Genomic DNA, 20,779 nt, shown 5'->3' with positions numbered 1-20,779 from the left:
GCCTCATATACATAGGCTGATGATTTCCAAATCTTTCAGCCTTTGACATCTGAACCTATGTCCTTTGTTTACTATTTAAACTTAACAGGTCTAAAAGCATACAAATTCATCTCTTTCTCACTCCTTCCCTTTATTTATTCTTGGTTTAGTTAATGGTACCCCTTTTTATCCAGTCAGAATAGTGAAAAATCTATTATTGTTAGTTAATTCCTTTTCATTTTCATGTTTAATCAGTTGCCTAAATTTCTAGCTTTCTAAGGTCTCTTATATTGGTCCTTCTTCCCCATATCTACTTTAAATACATTTTATTAGGCCCTTGTCATTTTTTGCCTGGAGGGCTGCTGTGACCTCCTAACTCCTTTTCCTACTTCCAGCCTTATATCCTCTCCCTTTGGATTTGGTATAAAGCTTGAGGCTCTGTGGATTTCTCAGTGCTTGGCCTTAAATCTTTTTTAGCCTCTTTTATGTGGCCAACCATTACTCATATTGAGAAACAGCTGGGCTACTTCATTAGCATGTTGTTTTAGGGATGGGATTACTGTTACTGTTTAGGAGTGGTGATCCCAAATTTGATACAATTTGTCCTGTTTGGCTTTTAACTACAGTCAGTATACTGGAAGGTATATGAATCTTAAGATGATAAAGTTAAGAAATTTTTGATCATTTGTATGACAGTGTTATTCTGTGCAAGTAGAGTACATTCATTTGCTATTGAAAATAATCTTAGACTAGATTTATAAATATCTCCCTTATAATAGCACCATTTTAATTAACATCTTTGTTACTTTCAAGTTTAAGGAGATCTTTTTCTTACCTCAAAGTTGTGGCTTTTCTTTTTGGAAGGTCTTAAATTCCTTCAGGCACTTGCCACCAAAGCAGTGTAGAATGCTGTTGTTTCATTATTTTCTGTATCAGTGCTGACTATCCTATAGTCATTTCCTAAAATCATTCTTGGCCTAGACTGTGCACAAGTAACTATTTGCATAACTGCTTCAACTGTTTTTTTTTTTTTGTTTGTGTGTGTGTGCGCCTTTCTAGATTCTCAGAAATTTCTTCTGAATATTATTAAAATATAGGATGTTTGAGAAGGCTGTTTAATATCTAACTTTGTCATAAAACATTTTAGTATTGGCCATTGTTACTTATTGTTTCAACAGGTAGCATTACATTGTTGATTCATGCAGTATGTGTACTTTTTTAAGTCAGTAAATGGAGCAATAGGGAGTTTTTCTTGGAATTTGGCAAATAGAGTCAATGTAAAAGTCACTGATGATTGTTGACAATAGGTATCTGCCAAAGGCTTTAAAGGGTTCTCATATTCTTAGACCTAAATCAGAAGAACACGGTCTGGAAATCTGAGCAACAGTAGTATCACCATAGAAGAAAGAACATATCAATGGAAGTTTGAATGTATGTTGTCTAGAGATGGGACCCAGTAGATACGGAGGGAAGGAAATGACATTTACTGAGTACCTGCTGTCTGCTTGCAGTTTCCTTCCCTTGCTGCACCTTAAAATTTTTTAGATTCTTTTGTGTTTTCTATGTAGAAATCATATTGCCTGTGACAAAGACAGTGTTTTGTTGTTGTTTGTTTGAGACGGAATCTGGCTCTGCTGCCCCGGCTGGAGTGCAATGGCACAATCTTGGCTCACTGCAACCTCTGCCTCCCAGATTCAAACAATTCTCCTGCCTCAGCCTCACAAGTAGCTGGGATTACAGGCGCCTCCCACCACGCCCAGCTAATTTTTGTAATTTTTAGTAGAGAAGGGATTCCACCATGTTGGTTAAGCTGGTCTCGAGTTCTTGACCTCAGGTGATCCACCCGCCTCGGCCTCCCAAAGTGCTGGGGTTACAGGTGTGAGTCACCACACCTGGCTTTTCTTTTTCTTTTTCTTTTTCTTTTCTTTTCTTCTCCTTTTTTTTTTTTTNTTTTGGCCACGTGTGGTGGCTCACACCTGTAATCCCAGCACTTTGAGAGGCTGAGTCAGGATCACTTGAGGTTAGGAGTTCGAGACCAGCCTGGCCAACATGGCAAAACCCCATCTCTACTAAAAATACAAAAATTAGCTGGGCGTGGTGGCATGTGCCTGTAATCCCAGCTACTCGAGAGGACGAGGCAGGAGAATTGCTTCAACCTGGCAGGTGGAGGTTGCAGTGAGCCGAGATTGCGCCGCTCTACTCCAGCCTGGGTAACAGAGCAAGACTTCATTTCAAAAAAAGAAGCTGCTTTTAAAACATTTTCATCTTATTTTTATTTTCCTTTTTTGTGTTGCTGGCTAGGACTTCTAGTACAATCAAGTAGAAGCTGTGATAGTGAACATCCTTACTTGTTTCTCTCATTTTGAGAGAGAATTACTTCTATAGTTTGTTTATCAAGAATGTGATTTGATGTAGTTTTTGAAAATATCTTTTATTAGGTTGAAGAAGTTCTCTTTTTCTCTGTTCACTTTCTTCTTCTGTTTCTATTGAATGAAGAAGATGGAACACTGTACTTTTGGGGGTACGTTGAAGATGGTAAAGCCAATGATCAGAGACCTGTTGGTAAAGCAGGTTTGAGGAAGAGGGAGCTTCAAAGAAAGGATCAGTTTTTCATGGTGGTGGATAGAAGAGTGACGTAAAGTGTAGGAAGTGGAAATGGCAAGTGTGGTACTCTTTCAAAAAGTAAAGTGAAAGAAGGGGAACATCAATGAAGGATGAAGTGGAGACTGTTTTGAGGGGAGTTTTTATTTATTTTTAAAGGATGGGTGAGACTTCATATTTGTGAGTGATGGGTAAAGCTCCAGTACAAAGGAAAAAGTGACTATAAAGGAAAATTTCTGTCAACCAAAATTTCAGTGTAATGATATGTATCCCTATGTAATTTAGAATCATCCAGAATGCTTCCAAACATGATTCAAGAGCCTCAGTGGCTTAAGCAAGATAGAAGTTAATTTCTGTTCACACATATGAATTCTGCAGGAAAGTTTCATTAACAGAGGTTGAGAAATAGAGTTTTTATTTAGCAGGATCATGGGTCTAGCCAAAACTTGAGGGTTTTAGGACTAAGGAAGAAGAATGGAAAGATTTTGGGAGACAGTTTTCAGTATCTGCACAATAAGTGTGAGAAAACTCTTAAATAAAATTTATCTCTTGCAATATTTGGATAGTATTAAGAAGTCAAAATGATATTTGTTTGGATCTAGACTCTTTACTTACTAGCCCTTGACCCTGAAAAACTATTTTTCTCTTTGTGCCTTAATTTTTTCATAAGGTGGAGAATAATGATGTTTGATAGACTACCTCATAGATTGGTATGGGAATTAAATAAGGTAATATATGTAATTGATGAAACCATTGCCTTGTACATCTAAGCCACAATTACTAGTTTTGTTGTCATTTGCCCTTGCTCTTCAAGGATCAGGGATGTGTTGAAGGACAAAATACAAAAAACAAAACAAGATAAAAACAATAAACAAATTCTTATATTACCTATGGAATATCTAAAATTTGAAAAGAATAATTTCAAATCTTATAAGAATGTATAGATATAAGACTAGATTTTATTGGAAACCTTGGAAGATCCTCAGCTAAAGTTACCTGCAAAGTTTGAGGGCACAGTTCTTCACATGACCACTCACTTCTGGTACCACTTGTAAATCCTGAGGGCTCTCAAACCACCCTCAGGTTTGATAATTTCCTAGGACTCACAAAGGGATTACAGATTACAGGGACCTGGATTAAAATCAGCCAAGGGAAGAAACACAAAGGGCGAAGTCCAGGAAAGTTCCAGATGTTGATCTGCCAGTGTCCTCTTCCCATGGAGTCAGGATGTGTTCTTCCAGCACCAACGTGTGACAGTGTGCATGGAGTATTGCCAGCTTGGTAAACTCATTCAAGCTTCAGTGTGTAGTGTTTTTGTGGGGCTTCATTATGTAGGCATGTTTGATTGATTACTCAGTTGCCTATGTGGTTGAACTCAGTCTCCCAATGGACTGATACTGTGTAACCCAGAGCCTTGTCCTAAGTCATACTGTTGGTGTTTATGACATGGCCAGCTTCTGCTTTAAGACTGTTAGGTGTGGCCAGCCCTACCTGAAGATCTGGTATGGCCAGCACCCACCAAAAACAGGGACACTGTTATCAACTATGACATATTACTTCCCAGAAGCTGAAGTCAATGGTGAGACTTCTCTTTGGGCAAGGCCAAATTCTTTACTACACAGGAAGATATAAGCCACTGATGAAAAGGAAAGATGTTTACAAATGAAAGTCTAACATGATTATCTGTTGAAGATACCAAAGTTAAAAAAAAATCTTAAAAATATATAGATAAGAGAACGATCATCCAAGCGAAAATAAAACCCCCAAAGAAGTGACCCAGCTGGCGTGATTTAAAAATCTTGAAATTTGGCTGCTAAGGTAGAGTTTGAGGAACCATTTGCATGCAGATCAAAATGAAAATAAAATTTGAGTCATATAGAGAAGAAAACTAGCAAGAAAGTTCATAGTACTACTAAATGATCATTGTGAAAAGATACTCAAGGAAAAAAGGAAATAAAGTATAATATTTGCTTTGGCAGTTGTAAGGATTGCTGCATTCACTTGTAATTTGGGACAGAGAGGTTAGAAGGATTGAAATTATTAATGGCTTACATGTGTATAGAACATTACTTTTTGCTTTAGTCCAAGTAAAGGGAAGTAGGAGAAAGTACTTAGCAAAAAATGGTTATAGTACTTTTAAAGTGGTATAGTCAAAGTAGCGTACGTTTTCCTATCTTTGTTGATTAAAGTACTAATCTTAGAGGTTTTCTCTCTCTCTCTCTCTCTCTCTCTCTCTGTGTGTGTGTGTGTGTGTGTGTGTGTGTGTGTGTGTGATTATTCCAGGTTGTAGGGTGAGGCATGAGCACAGCTGGAATTAAAATCTTTGTTTCCTGATTTTTGGGTTAAGTATACTTTTTTTCTAAGGGCAAAATATTTCCTCTTGGAACCCAGTTAAATAGGAGGTTTGATTGAATTTCCTGGGACTCTGGAGTTTCTTTTAGGACCAGTCTGGTTAATCTTTTCTTGCCCTCTAGTTGATATTGGTTCTTCTGAAATAGTGTGTTTACTCTCTAAACTCTTAAGCAAATAGTGCTTTTTGAGGGACAAATAAAAATAAATCTGTAGATTATTTAGATTTTCAAAATGTGTTAGAGTAAGGCTCTTCACAATATTGCAACAGTGTAGGTTCTGATGAAAGAAGTTTGACTGCCTTAACAATAACAGGTGGGATAAGATGGCTGGAGCTTTCCTTTGGAGCAAACATTTAGAGGGTTCAGTTTTTTATTTTTAAAAATAATTATAAAAATTATGTCATTTGTGAATTATTTACACATGCATGTTGCTATCAAATGTACTTTTCACCTGTGGAGGAACAACCGATGCTAACACAAAGTTTATAGCAATAGTAAGTGAAAGTAGAAACCTGTCACATGGCAGTGTTATTAAGGGGTTTCACCATAACACCATGTCATTAATTTTAATATGGATTTTAATATTTAACATGCATTTGTATTGCTCACCCTATAGTTAGAGCTGCTGTTTACAACTTTTTTTTTTTTTTTTGAGACAGAGTTTCACTCTTGTTGCCCAGGCTGGAGTGCAATAGTGTGATCTTGGCTCACTGCAACCTCCGCCTTCCAGGTTCAAGCAATTCTCCTGCCTCAGCCTCCCAAGTAGCTGGGATTACAGGCACCCACCACCACACCTGGCCAATTTTTGTATTTTTAGTAGAGATGAGGTTTCACCATGTTGGCTAGTCTGGTCTCGAACTCCTGACCTCAGGTGATCCACCTGCCTTGGCCTCCCAGAATGTTGGGATTACAGGCATTAGGCACCATGCCTAGCCTTACAGCTCTTTTGACTGTCACCTCATGATGGTCTATAGACTTTTTATATCATAATCGCTTCAGTTGGGGCTTAGAATCTGTGTTTGCATTTAATATTTCTTTCTTTTTTTTTTGAGATGGAGTTTCACTCTTATTGTCCAGGCTGGAGTGCAATGGCACAATCTTGGCTCACTGCAACCTCTGTCTCCCGGGTTCAAGTGATTTTTCCTGCCTCAGCCTCCCCGAGTACCTGGGATTACAGGCATTCACCACCACGCCTGGCTAATTTTTTGTGTTTTTAGTAGAGACGGGGTTTCACTATGTTGGTCAGGCTGGTCTGGAACTCCTGATCTCATGATCCGCCCACCTTGGCCTCCCAAAGTGCTGGGATTACAGGCATGACTACACCCGGATGCATTTTAATATTTCCAAACACCAATTATATACCAGATGTTGTGCTACACATTGAGGGATACATTGGAACAAAAATCAGATAGGGTCTCTGAACTTAATGGAGTTAATAGTCCTATCAGGAGAGACAGACATTACTCAAAGAATCACATGTGATTAAGTACTATGAAGGAAAGATACGTGGTGCCATCAGACTGTATATTAGGGAGATTTGTCCAATCTAGGATTTACCTGAAGAAGTTACGATTGATCAATGATTTGAAGGTAAAGAACAAATTGTAAGAGCGTTTTAAGCAGAGGAAACCTCATGCATACGGGGCTGCTGGTGGGAAAGAAGATGGTATGTAAAAGAACTAAAAGAAGGTGGCCAGGTATGGTGGCTTATGCCTGTGATCCCAACACTTTGGGAGGCCGAGGGGGGCAGATTGCCTGAGCTGTGGAGTTTGCGACCAGCCTGAGCAACACAGTGAAACCCCATCTCTACTAAAATACAAAAAATTAGCTGGGTGTGGCAGCACCTGCCTGTAGTCCCAGCTGTTCAGGAGGCTGAGGCAGGAGAATTGCTTGAACTCGGGAGGCAGAGGTTGCAGTGAGCCAAGAATCCCACCACTGCACTCCAGCCTGGGTGACAGAGCAAGACTCTGTCTCAAAAAAAAAAAAAAATGNTGAAAGAAGGTATGTGGCTATAGAACGGAGAGCTGGAGGAGTGTGTGTGAGATGAAGCTTGAGGGATAGGTAGAAAGCACCTTATACAGAATTCCTTAATAGGCCGTAATATAATAGAATTCTTCAGGATAAGGGAAGCCATAAAGTGTTTTAAGTGAGAAAAAGTCTGAATAATTTCAGAAAGCACATTGGGTCTATAATATGGATAGAGAACAGCTTGTGGGTGGGTGGGGGAGTGGTTGGAGGGTGAATGTGTGAAGACTATGGGAAGCCTATGACAATAGTTTAGGTGAGGCATGACAGTAGCCTTATTGTGGTTCCTTCGCTCGCTAAAAGGAGCATGCAGAAAAGGAGGGCTATGACTAAGTAAGTTTAAGAAGTGTTGTGTTAGACAACTCTATTGCAGAACTTCTCAGGGCTTTAAAAATGCCCATGTGCATGGTGAAACTCTGTAATGGGATGTGGGATGTTTTGTGGCATGTATGTCTCGCCCCCCTCAGTGTGGGCTCTACAAAGTGGTGTGTGATACCTGTTCATGGAAGTTCACTGGTAGGTAAAGATGCTTTCGGAGTTTTAACATATGAGCTATTGCAAACATGGTTGGGTGCTTCCACATGCCATTTAACAGTAGCTTGGGGATAACATGGTACTTGGAAATAGAAATGGAAAGCTTGTTTTCCTGAGGAAACCTCCCCATTTGTCATCAGGATGGAAAATTACCCTTGAAAGAGCTACACCTCTCTGTTTGATGTTGCTGTTCCTTGGGGCCCATTTCCAGGTCCTTGTTTTTCTGAATGTTTGTGCATGCTTGTGCGATGAGTGGGTGAGTTGGGGACATTCTCAGGTGGAAATGACGGAATACCTACTGATAGTTACTCTGTAGAATCTGAAATCTGGGGACAGTTGAGGGGTGTGGCAGTAATTCCAGGCACTTTCCCTGTTTCTCTTCTGTCCTGAACCATGTTGGCCATTTGACCTCAGGCTTATTGTCTCTTGATTGCAAAATGGCTGTCTTAGCTTTAGGCTTCACAAATACCTTTGAAGACAGGAATAGGTGGTTGGATAGGTTTAGACTTAGCAGCTAAAGGCTGTTTTCTCAACTGGCTCTGTCCCATTTGTTAATCCATAAAGGAAAATATTTCCTGGTAGTTCCCTTTATTCACTTTGGTTGAAATGGGGTTTTGTGGCTACCCTTAGCCACAAGGGCAGCTGGGAAATACTTGATTAGCATGGATGGATTCTGATCTCTCTGGGGGTAGTAACACAGTGTTTTTCTGTTGGTAAAATGTGGGGCTGGGATTGGAAGGTTCTTGGGTGTGTCTGCCTTGGATATCTTATATAAGACTTTATTCAGCACCTGTGTGCTGATGATGCCTTTGTCTGCCTGAGTCTCCTGAACAGATCAGGCCTCATGTCAGTTCCTCTTGGATTCATTCAGGGGCCAACCTTAGCTCTCCGCCCTATTCCTCCGACATTCATCCAGTCTGTCTGTAGGCCCCATGGATTCTTCCTCCTTGCTGAATGACCTTGCATATTACTGACTGTCTAGCCTGCTGTACCTCCCTCTCCCTTTCTCTCTCTTTTCCCTTATCAGCACCTTCTCAGTGCTAATAATCCAGTTTTTTTTTCTCTAATGTTTAACATCTAATTGTTAATACTAGATAATATTAGGTTGTAAATTTTTCTTTTGGCGTATACGTTTATGATTTAACACATGCACCATTCATGTAACCACCACCGTAATTAAATATGTAACAATTCTATCATCAAAAAAACTCCCTTGTGTTATTCCTTTATAGTTAACTCCTCCCCCATTCATAACTCCTGGCTACCACTAATCTATTCACCATCCCTCTTTTTTATCTTTTTTGAGAATGTCATATAAATGGAATCATACGGTGTGTAATCTTTTGAAACTGGCTTCTTTCACTCAAATAAGAATGTCTTTGAGATTCATTCAAGGAGTGTTTATAAATAATTCACTCCTTTTTATTGCTGAGTAGTATTCCATAGTGTGGATATACCACGGTTTTGTTTAGCCATTTACTTGTTGGAGGATATCTGGATTGTTTTCAGTTTTTGCCTTTTATGGATTAAGCTGCTATAAATGTAGTATATAGTCCTTTTCCTTCAGTTTATTTTTATTATGGTAAAATACAATTAACATAATATTCACCATCTTAACCATTTTATATAGTTTAATACTATTAAATACATTCATATTATTATACAGTCATAACTGCATCCATTTCCAGAACTATTTTCATCTTGCAGACCTGAAACTCAGTACCCACTAAACAATAACTTCTCATTGTCCCATTTCTGGCTGGCTGGCTACTGCCATTCTATTTTTTGTCTCTAGGATTTTGCCTTCTTTAAGTACCTTCTACAAGTGGAATCATACAATATTTGTCTTTTGTGACCAGCTTGTATATAGGTTTTTTTTTTTTTAAATGAACATAAGTTTTTATTTCTCTGAGGTAAATGCCCCAAAGTGCATTTGCAGGATTCTATGATAGTTAAATAATCTAGTTTTTTTTTTTAAAACACAAACTTTTCCAAAGTGGAAAAATTTACACCATTTTACATTCTCACTAGCAATGTTATAATTTCAGCCATCTGCAGAGTCTGAATTAAATTTCTGGAGAGGTGTCTGTAGTGATTGTTGGGTTAGGTGTTTACCCTTAGAGTAGATATTGTTGGTTGGTTGATTTGGAAAAGAATGGTTTACAGTAAGTACCACTCTTGTATTCATTCCTGTGGGTTAGGGTGACTGTAGAGGGAATATTGAACTCTCTTTCATAAAAGTAGGACTAGGTAGAAAACTGAGTAGGTGTCCACTGCAGTAGTGATTTCCAAATCTGTGTGTACACCAGAATCATCTGAGGAGCCCCTCATGGTACAGATTCATGGGTTACATATAGATCTACTAAATTGGAATCTGTTTTTAACAAGGGTTCAAGAGAGTTTAAAGTAATTATACCCATATCCGTTGGGCATATTACATTATGATATCTATGTACTTTTGAAAATTTAAAGGTTTCAGAAGCATATGGTGCACTATATAAATGAAAAACTTTCTGTTCTCTTATCTTTTCCTCTTTTTCTTTGGCCCTATGTTTATATTTTTGTCTCTTCTCTGATACTTACTCTATTTTTATTTTCTCTCCTCCATTTAGTTTTCACTGGTGTCTATTTTTTGCAGCTGTCTATGGATAAGTTACTGTTTTCTCTGCTCTTAGTCTGGAAATCTTATAAAGAGATTATAAAGAGAGTTTGATCTCAGGCATCCAGGGTTCATTTTCTTTCTCATACCTGATCTGAATCTCTCTCCCCTTTTAATGGCGAAAGTAGAAAACAAGTCCCTGGGCTTAATGGAGAAAACTTTATGTTTTATATTTAAAGGTTGACATTCTTAAGTAGGCTCACTCTTACGTTTTATTTCCTCCTTTTCTCACAGGGAAGAAGAAGAACGTCTGAGAAATAAAATTCGAGCTGATCATGAGAAGGCCTTGGAAGAGGCAAAAGAAAAATTAAGGAAGTCAAGAGAGGAAATTCGAGCAGAAATTCAGACAGAGAAAAATAAGGTAGTCCAAGAAATGAAGATAAAAGAGAACAAGCCACTGCCACCAGTCCCTATTCCCAACCTTGTAGGAATAAGTGGTGGAGACCCAGAAGATAATGACATAAGAGAGAAAAGGGAAAAAATTAAAGAGGTAATAAGCTGAGTTTTGTGATATGGAGTGTTTATTAATTTGTATTTGACTGAATATAAACAGATCTTAGTCTATGGTGTCATGTTTTGATCTTTTTGTTCTTGCGTCATAGTTGTGGTATAGTTTTCAGGTTGGTCCTTTCATAAGGAGTACAACTCTTTTTTTTTTAAAAAATGTTGATTATAATATAATTATTGGACACTTATAAGCTTTTTATATAACATTTGGATTAGTGCCACTCATTCTTTGTTAAGAGATCTTTTGAAATTCAGCATTTTATAAATAATATATCTGTATATAACTTAACATTGACCTAAGCAGTTTCTTAAATGTTCAGTTAAAAGGGACTCTGCCAGATACTATGCAGATCCCCTCATAAACATGCTTCTAAAGGGTCAGCATTGTATCTCCAATTTTTTAAGGGACATATCATGATACCCCTCAACTATACTGTAGATTAAGAGCACATTTCTTCCAAAGAGTCTCCATGGATTGAAGAATGGGAAAGAACTGATTTCAAAATTCTTTATTTAGCCTCGGAAGTCTTTCAGTTTATTGTTCTATAATTACTTAAAGGTAAAGAGAATACCAGATAGGAAAAATCTAGTGCATATTTGAATTAAACTTTGTTAATTAGAACTCCTGAAAATTCTGGGTGGAGTTTGTGATTATACTATCTGTGAAGAAAAATATTTTTATCAGAGTGTAATTGCACCAGCAGTATTTTAGAAGGTTTAATTGTTACTAAGAGAAATTTAGTTCAAATAGTCAAATATCTATTTGGATATATTCTAGTAATGGGTATGGAAGGTATAGCAGATATTTTAAGCTTAGCCTTACGAATTATTATAAAACCTTGACCTCGATAGAGTAGAAATAGAGCTGTGTTCTGATTTTACCTCACCTCTAGAGTCTTTTTAATATGTAGACTGCTTATAGCACTTCCTTTGGGCAGTGTTGGGAGAGATAGTGATAGATTTTTTTTTTTTCAGATACCTGACTTGCTTTTTTTCAGAGGTCATTACAAGTTACTGAAATACTTTTTTTCAAATAAACATAATAATTCAGATAGATAACCATGTGTGTTTAGGGGACCCCCAGATGATCCTCAGGTTCAGTGATTCACCAGAAGTACTCACGAAACTCAGCACATGGAAATATGTTTTAGTTTGGCGAACTTTTATCCTATTTTACCGAAGTCATTTATTAATTGTTACAGCTTTTTTTTGTAGATTGCTTGTAATTTTTCTTATACATAGTCACGTCTTCTGTGAAGAGTTACTTTTCCTTTTTCCTTCTTGATTTTTATACCTTTTATTTATTTTTTCTTGTTGTACTGCAGTGGCTAGGAGTTCTAGTACATTGTTGAAAATAAGTGGGGAGAATGGACATACCAAGTTTGTTCCCAGCTTTAGGGGTTAAGCATTTAGTCTTTTGCCATTAACTATGATGTGTGAACTGTAGGTTTTTTAAAGATGCTGTTTATTAGGTTGAGAATGTCTCTTTGTATTTGTAGTTTACTGAGAGTTTTATCATGAATGAGTGTTGAATTTTGTCAGATGCTTTGTCTTCATTTTTCCCTAGATGACTATGATTTTTTCCTCATTATTCTGTTAAAATGGTAAATTACATTGGTTTTTGGATGTTAGATTAATCTTATATTCCTGGGTTAAATTAACTCCACTTTTTCATGATATAGTATCCTCCTTAGATGTTGTTAATTTTTATTAAAGAATTTTGCATCTGTGTTCTTGAAATACATTGGTCTTCAGTTTTCTTGTAATACAGCATCTTTGCTTGATTTTGGTGTCTGAGTAATGCTGGCTACATAAAGCAAATTGGGAAATTTTTAATGAATAGTATGCTGTTAAATGAATAGACTTTTGTTACACCACAGTCTACTATTATATAATTCATCTGTTACACAGTTAAATACTCTGCTATTGTATAGCTCAAAAGTCCTTGGGTTGCAACACACTCAGCTCAAACTAAGTGATACAAAAAGTATTTATTGGTTTGATGGCTCTAAATAAGGGCTTCAAATTTGGCCGAATCCAAGTCTGTAGATATTACCGTCAGTATTAGGCATGTGGCTCTGTCTCTTTCCTTTTGCTAGTTTCTCCATGTTGCGAGAGAGCCATTATCAGCTCCAGAATTATATATTACATAGACCATGAGATTGTAGAATAAAAAAGTCCCACTATCTCCTGGTGTCTATAACAGTATGTGTAAAAAGGACTTAATTGTTCCTACTTGAATCACATGTATCCAGTCACTTTGTCTAGGGCAGGGGTTGACAGCTACAGATATGTACCTCCTGAAGAAAAAGGGCTTGTCTATTATACCCATGTTTTTTCCTGTCATATAGATGAGATTAAACATAGTTAGGTGTGTTTTCTTGCTGATACAAATGTTAATTGGATAATATACTAATGTAGATCTAGAAGAATGGGCAAGGATATAGTAGTAGAACCCAAAATTATGTGAAATAAAAGTAACAGTCTGTGAAAAATTTAAATTCATGGCTTATAATTTTTCTCTTTTCAGATGATGAAACATGCCTGGGATAACTATAGGACATATGGGTGGGGACATAATGAACTCAGACCTATTGCAAGGAAAGGACACTCCACTAACATATTTGGTAAGTTTGCATTTTCTAATTACTATTTCCGTTTTCTACCTCCATCTTTTAAAACAAGATGTAACTTTTTAAAGTACTTTTAAAAATCTGAGTATTTCTGTGGAACTACCGTTTGAAGAAACATGTATGAATTTTGCAAGTGTCAGTCACCATTAAGTTCCAGTTGCTTTGGAGTACACATATATGTGGTAGATTTTCTATTTGCATATGGATGCTTTAGTCATTTATCTGAGTATTTTGAAGCTTTTTTCGGCATTTTTTTCCTTTAGTGTCAGGAAAGGTAAGCACCTATTGTCATTTTTTTCTTCAACATAATACTTATTCTGATATTCACGTTACAGAGGAAGAGGGGAAGGATAGGCAATTCTTGTAGTCCTGTGTACATTTTTTTTAAAAAGTGACATACCCAGGGTAATTGGGTGACTGGGTTCAGTGGGTTATGTTGTTCATGCACAGCTCTTAAGGAAAATTTAGCAATGTGTTCTGTGAATGGAGGTTTGGGGAAGAGCTGTGTTCATCTTGAGTTTGTTCGTTCTACCTTCTTTCAGCTCAGTTCACTTATAAAACTTCCCAGTTTAACTTACTCAAGGAGTAATTGGGTGACTGAGTTCAGTGGGTTATGTTGTACATGCACAGCTCTTAAGGAAAAATTAACAATGTGTTCTGTGAATGGAGGTTTGGGGAAGAGCTGTGTTCATCTTGAGTTTGTTCATTGTACCTTCTTTCAGCTCAGTTCACTTATAAAACTTCCCAGTTTAACTTACTCAAGGAGTAAGTACTGATTTAACTAACAATGTTTACTAAACCCAAAGATAAGCCGTGAGAATTGTTAAGCCGCTCTTTGTAGTCTTCACTCCCACCCCCATTTTAAATGCTTCTTAATGTGACTTGATGAGTATCTTTTAAGTAATGATAGATGAAGGCAAGAAAATTTTAATGGGCTAAAAAGAAACAAACTAGTTATATACAATCTGATTTTCTTTATCACCTATAGTAAACAATCACAGTAATTCAAATAACAGCAATTTTCTTTTTGACACTAGAGAAGGATTTTTCCAATACTGTGATTTCCCTTATAATTTGTTCATTGTTGCTTTTTTTGGTCAAAAAAGAAAATGTCTTAAAAAATAATTTCTGTTGGGTTTGGGAGATGTGGTAAAGGAGTAAAGGAAAAAAGTTTCCTTTAGTAATCAGTGAGTACCAGAGACTTCATAATATGTTATTTAACTTATCAGCTATCATGTAATGAAATAAAGTGTATTTTCTTAGCAGCATTTCAGACTGGAAAGTTCTTACTGCTTTGTTGTCACAATATGAGGCATTAGTGCACTAAAGACATTATGTTTAGTAGTCATTAGATCCTCCCTTCAAGTAACTATTCCTTTATGTTAAACTCAGTGGTAAATTGTGAGCCTTTAAAAAAAAAATTGGAGTATACAAATGTATTGAAAATAAGAACTGGATTTTAATTTTTTACTTTGTTCAAATGATATTTCTCAGAACATCTTATGTATTAATATTTATCAAATAGATACTGGTCCTGTCTGTTTATCAAATAAATACTGCTGCTTTAGTAAACTTTGAAGGTAGAAGAAAATTAATTTAGATGTTTGGGAAACATTGTGAGAAGAAAATTATAGTGAAATGGTAGAAAAAGTAAAAATCTGCAGAATTTTCAATACTCAAAATTTAGGTGCTTATTATTTTTTATTAAATTTTTAAGTGTTTACAGTTTCTTTTCCAGCCAGATAACCTAAGTAGGAATAAGATCCATAATTATGTTTTGTCTTATGTTTGTAGCTATACAGTTAGTTTGTTAAAGGATTATTTTTTATAGTTTAATACTTTGTTTCCTACTCTGTACCTTTTGTGTATCTCAAATTCTTGCCAGTAAGTACAATTTGAGTTTTTTTAAAAAAACTATTTTTTTATGTTTTCTTTTTTTAAAAAATAAAGTCTAAGAAAACGATAGTAATTAGTTCTCAGTGTCTCATTTGACATCTCAAATTTAGTATGCCTTTACAGAATCAGAATCTTAGAGCCTCTATTACTGTAGTTACATATAAGTGGATATTGAACCTTTGCTTGTAGTAGTCTAGATTTTAGGGAAAACATTAACTTAAAACTTTCCCCATTTTGTTAGCCTTGATAATTAAACAATTCTTTTTTATAGGTAACTGAGATAGTGGCTCCTCTGACTTCTGTCCAGTTAGTTCTTAGCATCAGAGTCCTCTTTATGTGCAGATAACAGAAAATCTATTGGAAAATGGCTTAAATGAAAAAGGAAACTTAATCAGCCGAATGAATTCCTGATGTATATCTGATTCTACCTGAGCTTTTTTTTACTTTATCTCTTCTGTTTTCCTGTGTAGTTTATATCATCAAGTTGGTTTCTTAGCAGGATGGCTGCAGCAGTTTGAAGCTTCATGTCTTCATACTACCTCATCTGTAGGAAAGAGAACATTGTAGAGAAGAGAGCTCTTGGTTGTTTTAGAAATAGAATTGAAAGACTCATTATTTCTTTTTGTCCTGATTGGGTTTTGTGCCATTTGTTGAACCAAAATGCTGTACTTAGGAGAATGGGGATATGTTCTTATTTTTCTTAGTGAGGCCTTGGCTCTGGAGCCAGGAGAAGGGAGAGAAAAATGTTGCTGGATGTAAGTTAGCAGTGATACTAATTATTCTAACAGTGATTAATAGTTAGAATGGCTGGGTACAGTGGCACATAGTCCCAACCTCAGGAGTTTGAGACAGGAGGATCGCACGGGGCCAGGAGTCCAAGGCCACAAGACGCCATGATCATGATGCCTGTGAATAGCCACTGTGCCCCAACCTGGGTAACATAGCAAAACCTTTTCTCTAAAAAAAAAAAGCTGAATGAATTCTTTCTATTGAGATATTCTGGAGAATAGAAAGTTTTGTTAGGGATAGGTCTTTTTGCATGTAGAAGAAATTATTTTGATTTGGAAAAAGAGTATTCTTTGACTTTGCAATGCTTTTTGAAGGGTGCTTTTTATTTTCCAGGGGTGTGTGTGAATATATTTATATGTAAATAAAATCCTTTTGTTACTTCTGACTTAACTGTGATTTGATTTGCACATATTTTGAAGATTTTTGCTTTTATATTAATGAGAGATATTGTTCTTTACTTTTCTTATATTCATCTTGTTTTGGTATCAGAGTAATGCTGGACTCATAAAATGATTTGGGAAGTGTTCTCTGCTTTTCAGTTTTCTGGATGAGATTGTTTAGAATTGGTTTTATTTTTTTCTTAAATGTTTACTATATTTTGCTGAAGAAACCACTTGGATCTCGGATATTTTTTTCTTGAAGGTTTTTAAACTACAAACTTAATTTCTCTAACAGTAAGGACCATTCAGTTTATGTACTTCTTCTTGAGTGAGTTTTGGTGATTTGTGGTTTTTGAGGAATTGGTCCGGTTTGATCTAAGTTATTGATTTTATATGCATCAAATTGTTTGGGTATTGCCTTGTCATTTGAATGTCTGTGGCAGCTGTAGTAATACTCCCCTTTCATTTCTGATAATAGTGATTTATGTTTTGTCTCTTTTCTTGTCCTGCTAGAAGTTTATTAATTTTATTGATCTTTTCAAAGAACCAACTTTTAGATTCATTGATCTTTGTAATATTTTCTTCGTGTTTTCATTTATTAATTTCTATTCTTTATTGTTTTCTTCTTTTGCATGATTTGGGTGATTTTGCTCTTGTTTTTCTAATATTTTTAAGTAGAAGCCTAGTTTATTGGCCAGAGATCCTCTTTTCTAATGTATTTATTACTAGAAACTTTCTAACTGCTGCTTTAGCTGCATTCCTGAGGTTTTGATATATTTTCATTTTCATTCAATTCAGTGTTTTAAAATTTTCCTTGAGTAAGTTTAAGTATTTAGAGTTTTAAAAAATCCTGTTGTTGATTTCTCGTTTTAATTCCATTAAGATTAGAGAATGTACTTCACATAATTTTAATTATTTTAAATTGTTTTTGACTTGCTTTCTGACACAGGTTTGTCTTGGTGAATTTTCCATTTGTGCTTAGAAAGAATGATATTTGTATATTCTGCTGTTACTGTGTGGAATGTTCTACTGATGTCAGTTAGATCCCATTGATGAATGGGGTTGTCCAGGCTATCTCTATCTTAGTTGATTTTCTGTCTAGTTCTGTCAGTTACTGAGAGAGGGATGTTGAAGTCTTCAACTCTTATTTTGGACTTCTTTCAGTTCTGTCATTTTTTGCTTCATGTAATTTGAGGTACTCTTGTTAGGTGTTTGTGCATTTAGGATGATGTATTCTTAGGAACACCACTAAAGCCCTACTATCAAAACCAGACAAAGATATTTATAAGAAAAGGAAACTGTAGAGCAGTATCCCTTATGAACATAGACATAAAAATATTTAACCAAATTTTAGTAAATCTTATTCAGTAATACAGTTGTCCCTTGGTATCCGTGGAGGATTAATTTCAGGACCCCAGAGAATATCAAAATCCACAGATGTCCAAGTCCCTTGTATAAAATAATATATAATATTTGCATATAACTTAAGCATATTCTCTCATATATTTAAAATTATCTTTAGATTACTTGGAATACCTAATACAGTAGAAATAGTGGTTATGCTGTATCTTAAAATTTTTATTTTTTTAATTGCTGTATTATTTTAAAATTATTTTTAAAATATTTCATCCACTGTTGGTTGAACCTGTGGATATGGAGCTGGTGAATATTGAAGGCTTATTGTATATTAAATTATGACTAAGTGGAGTTTATCATAGAGATACATGGTAGGTTTTATATTTGGAAATTGGTTAGTGTAGTTTAAGATACCAATATAATAAAAGAGTAAAATCTTAGGATCATCCCCGTAGCTGGAGAAAAAGCATTTAATCACATTTAACATTCATCCATGATAAAAACTGTTAGCACACTAAATTAGAAAGGGGATTTCTTCAGTTTGATAAAGAGAATTTCAAAACAACAACAATAAGCAAAAAATACAAAATACCTCCCACATACTTAATATTGAAAGACTAGATGCTTTCCCCTAAGATTGCAAGTTAGGCAAAGGTGTCCACTCTCTCACTTTTATGTAACATTGTACTGGAGATCCTAGCCAGTGTACTAATGCAGGGAAAGAAAAAAAGGAAAACAAAAGAATAAAGATTAGAAATAAAGAAGTGAAACTGTCTTTACGTTTTTAGTCAATGTAATTGTCCATAGAAAGAATCTTAAGGAATGTGCCAAAAAAGGATAGAAGAATAAATAAACAATTTTAGTAAATGTTACAGGATACAAGCATGCAAAACCAATTATATGTATTGGTATACTTGCAACAAATGGTTATAAATGCAATTTTAAAAATAATGTCATTTGCAGTAGCATCAAAAAATATGAACTATATGTGTATGAATTTGACAAAATATGTACAGAACCTGTGCACTGAAAACTTCATGTTGTTTTTGAGAGAAATTTAAAAGGACTTAATGGAGAGAAATGCCATGTTCATGAATTTGAATACTCAATATTGTTGGGATGTTAATTTTTTCTACTTTTATGTTTAAATCTAGAGCAGTCCAATCAAAATGACATTAGCTTTTCTGTAGAAATTGGCAAGTTGATTCGAAAATCTTATAAAAATAGAAAGCACTTAAAATAGTCAAAGTAATTTTTTTTAAAACAAAGCTGAAGGATTTGCACTACTTGATTTTATAATTTACAGTAAAGCTATAATTTAGGACAGTATGGTTTTACTATAATGATGGGCATAGAGATCTGTGGAAAAGAATAGAAATAGAAGTGCACATACATGGTTAATTGATTTTCAACAAAGATGCTGAGGTAATTCAGTGATGAAAAGGATAGTCTTTCCAACAAATGGTGCTGGATCAGCCATATATTTGTATGGGAAAATAATGAACTTTGTCTCTTCCTTCAACATTGTATGCAAAAATTAACTGGAAATAGATCGTGGAGCTAAATATAAAAGCTAAAAGCCTAAAACTTTCAGTAGAAAATATTTGAGAATATCTTTGTGACTTTGAGGTAAGCAAGGATTTTTCAGAATACAAAAAGCATCAAGTATAAAAGAAAAATATTGGTAAATTGGACTTAATGAAAATTGAAAATTTCTGCTCCCCAAAGACATCAGGAAATTGGAAAGGCAAACAACAGACTTGCAGAAGATATTTGAAATACACACTTAAGGATGTATACAGAATATATAAATACTTCCCCAGCCAAGGAGGTATATGAATAACCAGTAAACACATCAGTGAGCAGGGAAAGTAAAATTCACACCACAAGGCAATATTTCTACTCACCCATTAACATGTCTAAAATTTGAAGATCAACAATACCAAACATTGACAAGGATGCTAGAACAACTGTATCTCTTACAAATTGTATTCGGAGTATAAAACGGTACACTGTAGAAAGCAGTTTGTCAGTTTCTTATAAACTTACTGTATAGCCTAACAGTTCCACTCCTAAATATTCCCTTGGTGCTCACAAATGAGATCAGATATAGTATATGTTTCTTAGTAAATTCAATTTTTTTCCATCAGTGGTATACAGAATTTACAAATTGAATTTTAAGATATTTTCCCCTGTGTTATATAAAAGTTTGTATAGAATAGGATTTATCCTTAAAATTGATAATGAAAAATAATTAATAATGAACTTTGGGAAGATAATGAACTTTGTTTCTTCCTTCAACATTGTATTCAAAAATTAACTGGAAATGGATCACAGAGCTAAATACAAGAGCTAAAAGTATAAAACTTTAAGGTAATATTCATTCTGTGAATCTTCCAGAGTATGGTACTTTGATAGCGGGTAGTTCTTTGAAAACTTCTTTATTTTCTCTGTTTTTTGGCCTGTTTATTTAGATTTTTCTGTTTCTTAAGTCAAGAGTGGTATTTCTTGAGAAAGATCAAATTTATTGTGAATATGTGAATGAAATGGGCCTTTTATAATTAAAAAAACTTCTCTGTGCTTGTTGTTGCATTTTTATTGTTTTCTGTTTTTGTCTTGTCTACCTTTTAAAAACTAGGTAAATGGTAGATTCACTGTAGGGTTCTTCATGGAACCATTTCTTGAATTTGTTATTTCAATAATTTTCTTCATTTCTAATTCATCCATTTCTGCCTTTAGATTTTCTCATTCTTCTGTTATTTTGCCCAATTTTTTTTTCTTCCTTAGAATGTTAAATTCAGTTATTTTCATTTGTTCTTGTTAGCTAGTATAAATATTTTAAGTTTCTCTGTGAGAACTGCTTTAGTTGATTCCCATACTCTCATACTAAATTTTTATGATATTTTATATTTTCTGTCGTGTCATGTTTTGCTGCTTCTTTGACCCAAGAATGGTGTCAGGCTTTTTAATTTTTTTCTGTTGAAATCTTGACTTGTCCAGGGAAACAATCATAATGATGGCCAGTAATTTCAATTTTGCACTTTTCTTCCTTGAGCTCTTTAGCTCATG

The 20,779-nt window shown here is 35.2% G+C and overlaps 1 protein-coding gene across 1 annotated transcript in view; it reads left to right on the top strand.

The window, feature by feature from the left end:
• Window positions 1-20,779, top strand: part of MAN1A2 (mannosidase alpha class 1A member 2) — a 162,360-nt gene that overhangs the window by 26,777 nt on the left and 114,804 nt on the right. Inside the window, exons 2-3 of the mRNA XM_017524176.2 lie at window positions 10,384-10,639; window positions 13,187-13,283. Coding sequence (XP_017379665.1) covers window positions 10,384-10,639; window positions 13,187-13,283 — 353 coding nt within the window. The remainder of the gene's footprint in view (window positions 1-10,383; window positions 10,640-13,186; window positions 13,284-20,779) is intronic.

The sequence above is a fragment of the Cebus imitator genome, unplaced genomic scaffold (genome assembly GCF_001604975.1).
Source record: "Cebus imitator isolate Cc_AM_T3 unplaced genomic scaffold, Cebus_imitator-1.0 Scaffold32, whole genome shotgun sequence".
Taxonomy (NCBI): Eukaryota; Metazoa; Chordata; class Mammalia; order Primates; family Cebidae; genus Cebus; species Cebus imitator.
The sequence above is the reverse complement of the archived record's forward strand: the minus strand, read 5'-3'. Positions and strand labels throughout refer to the sequence as shown.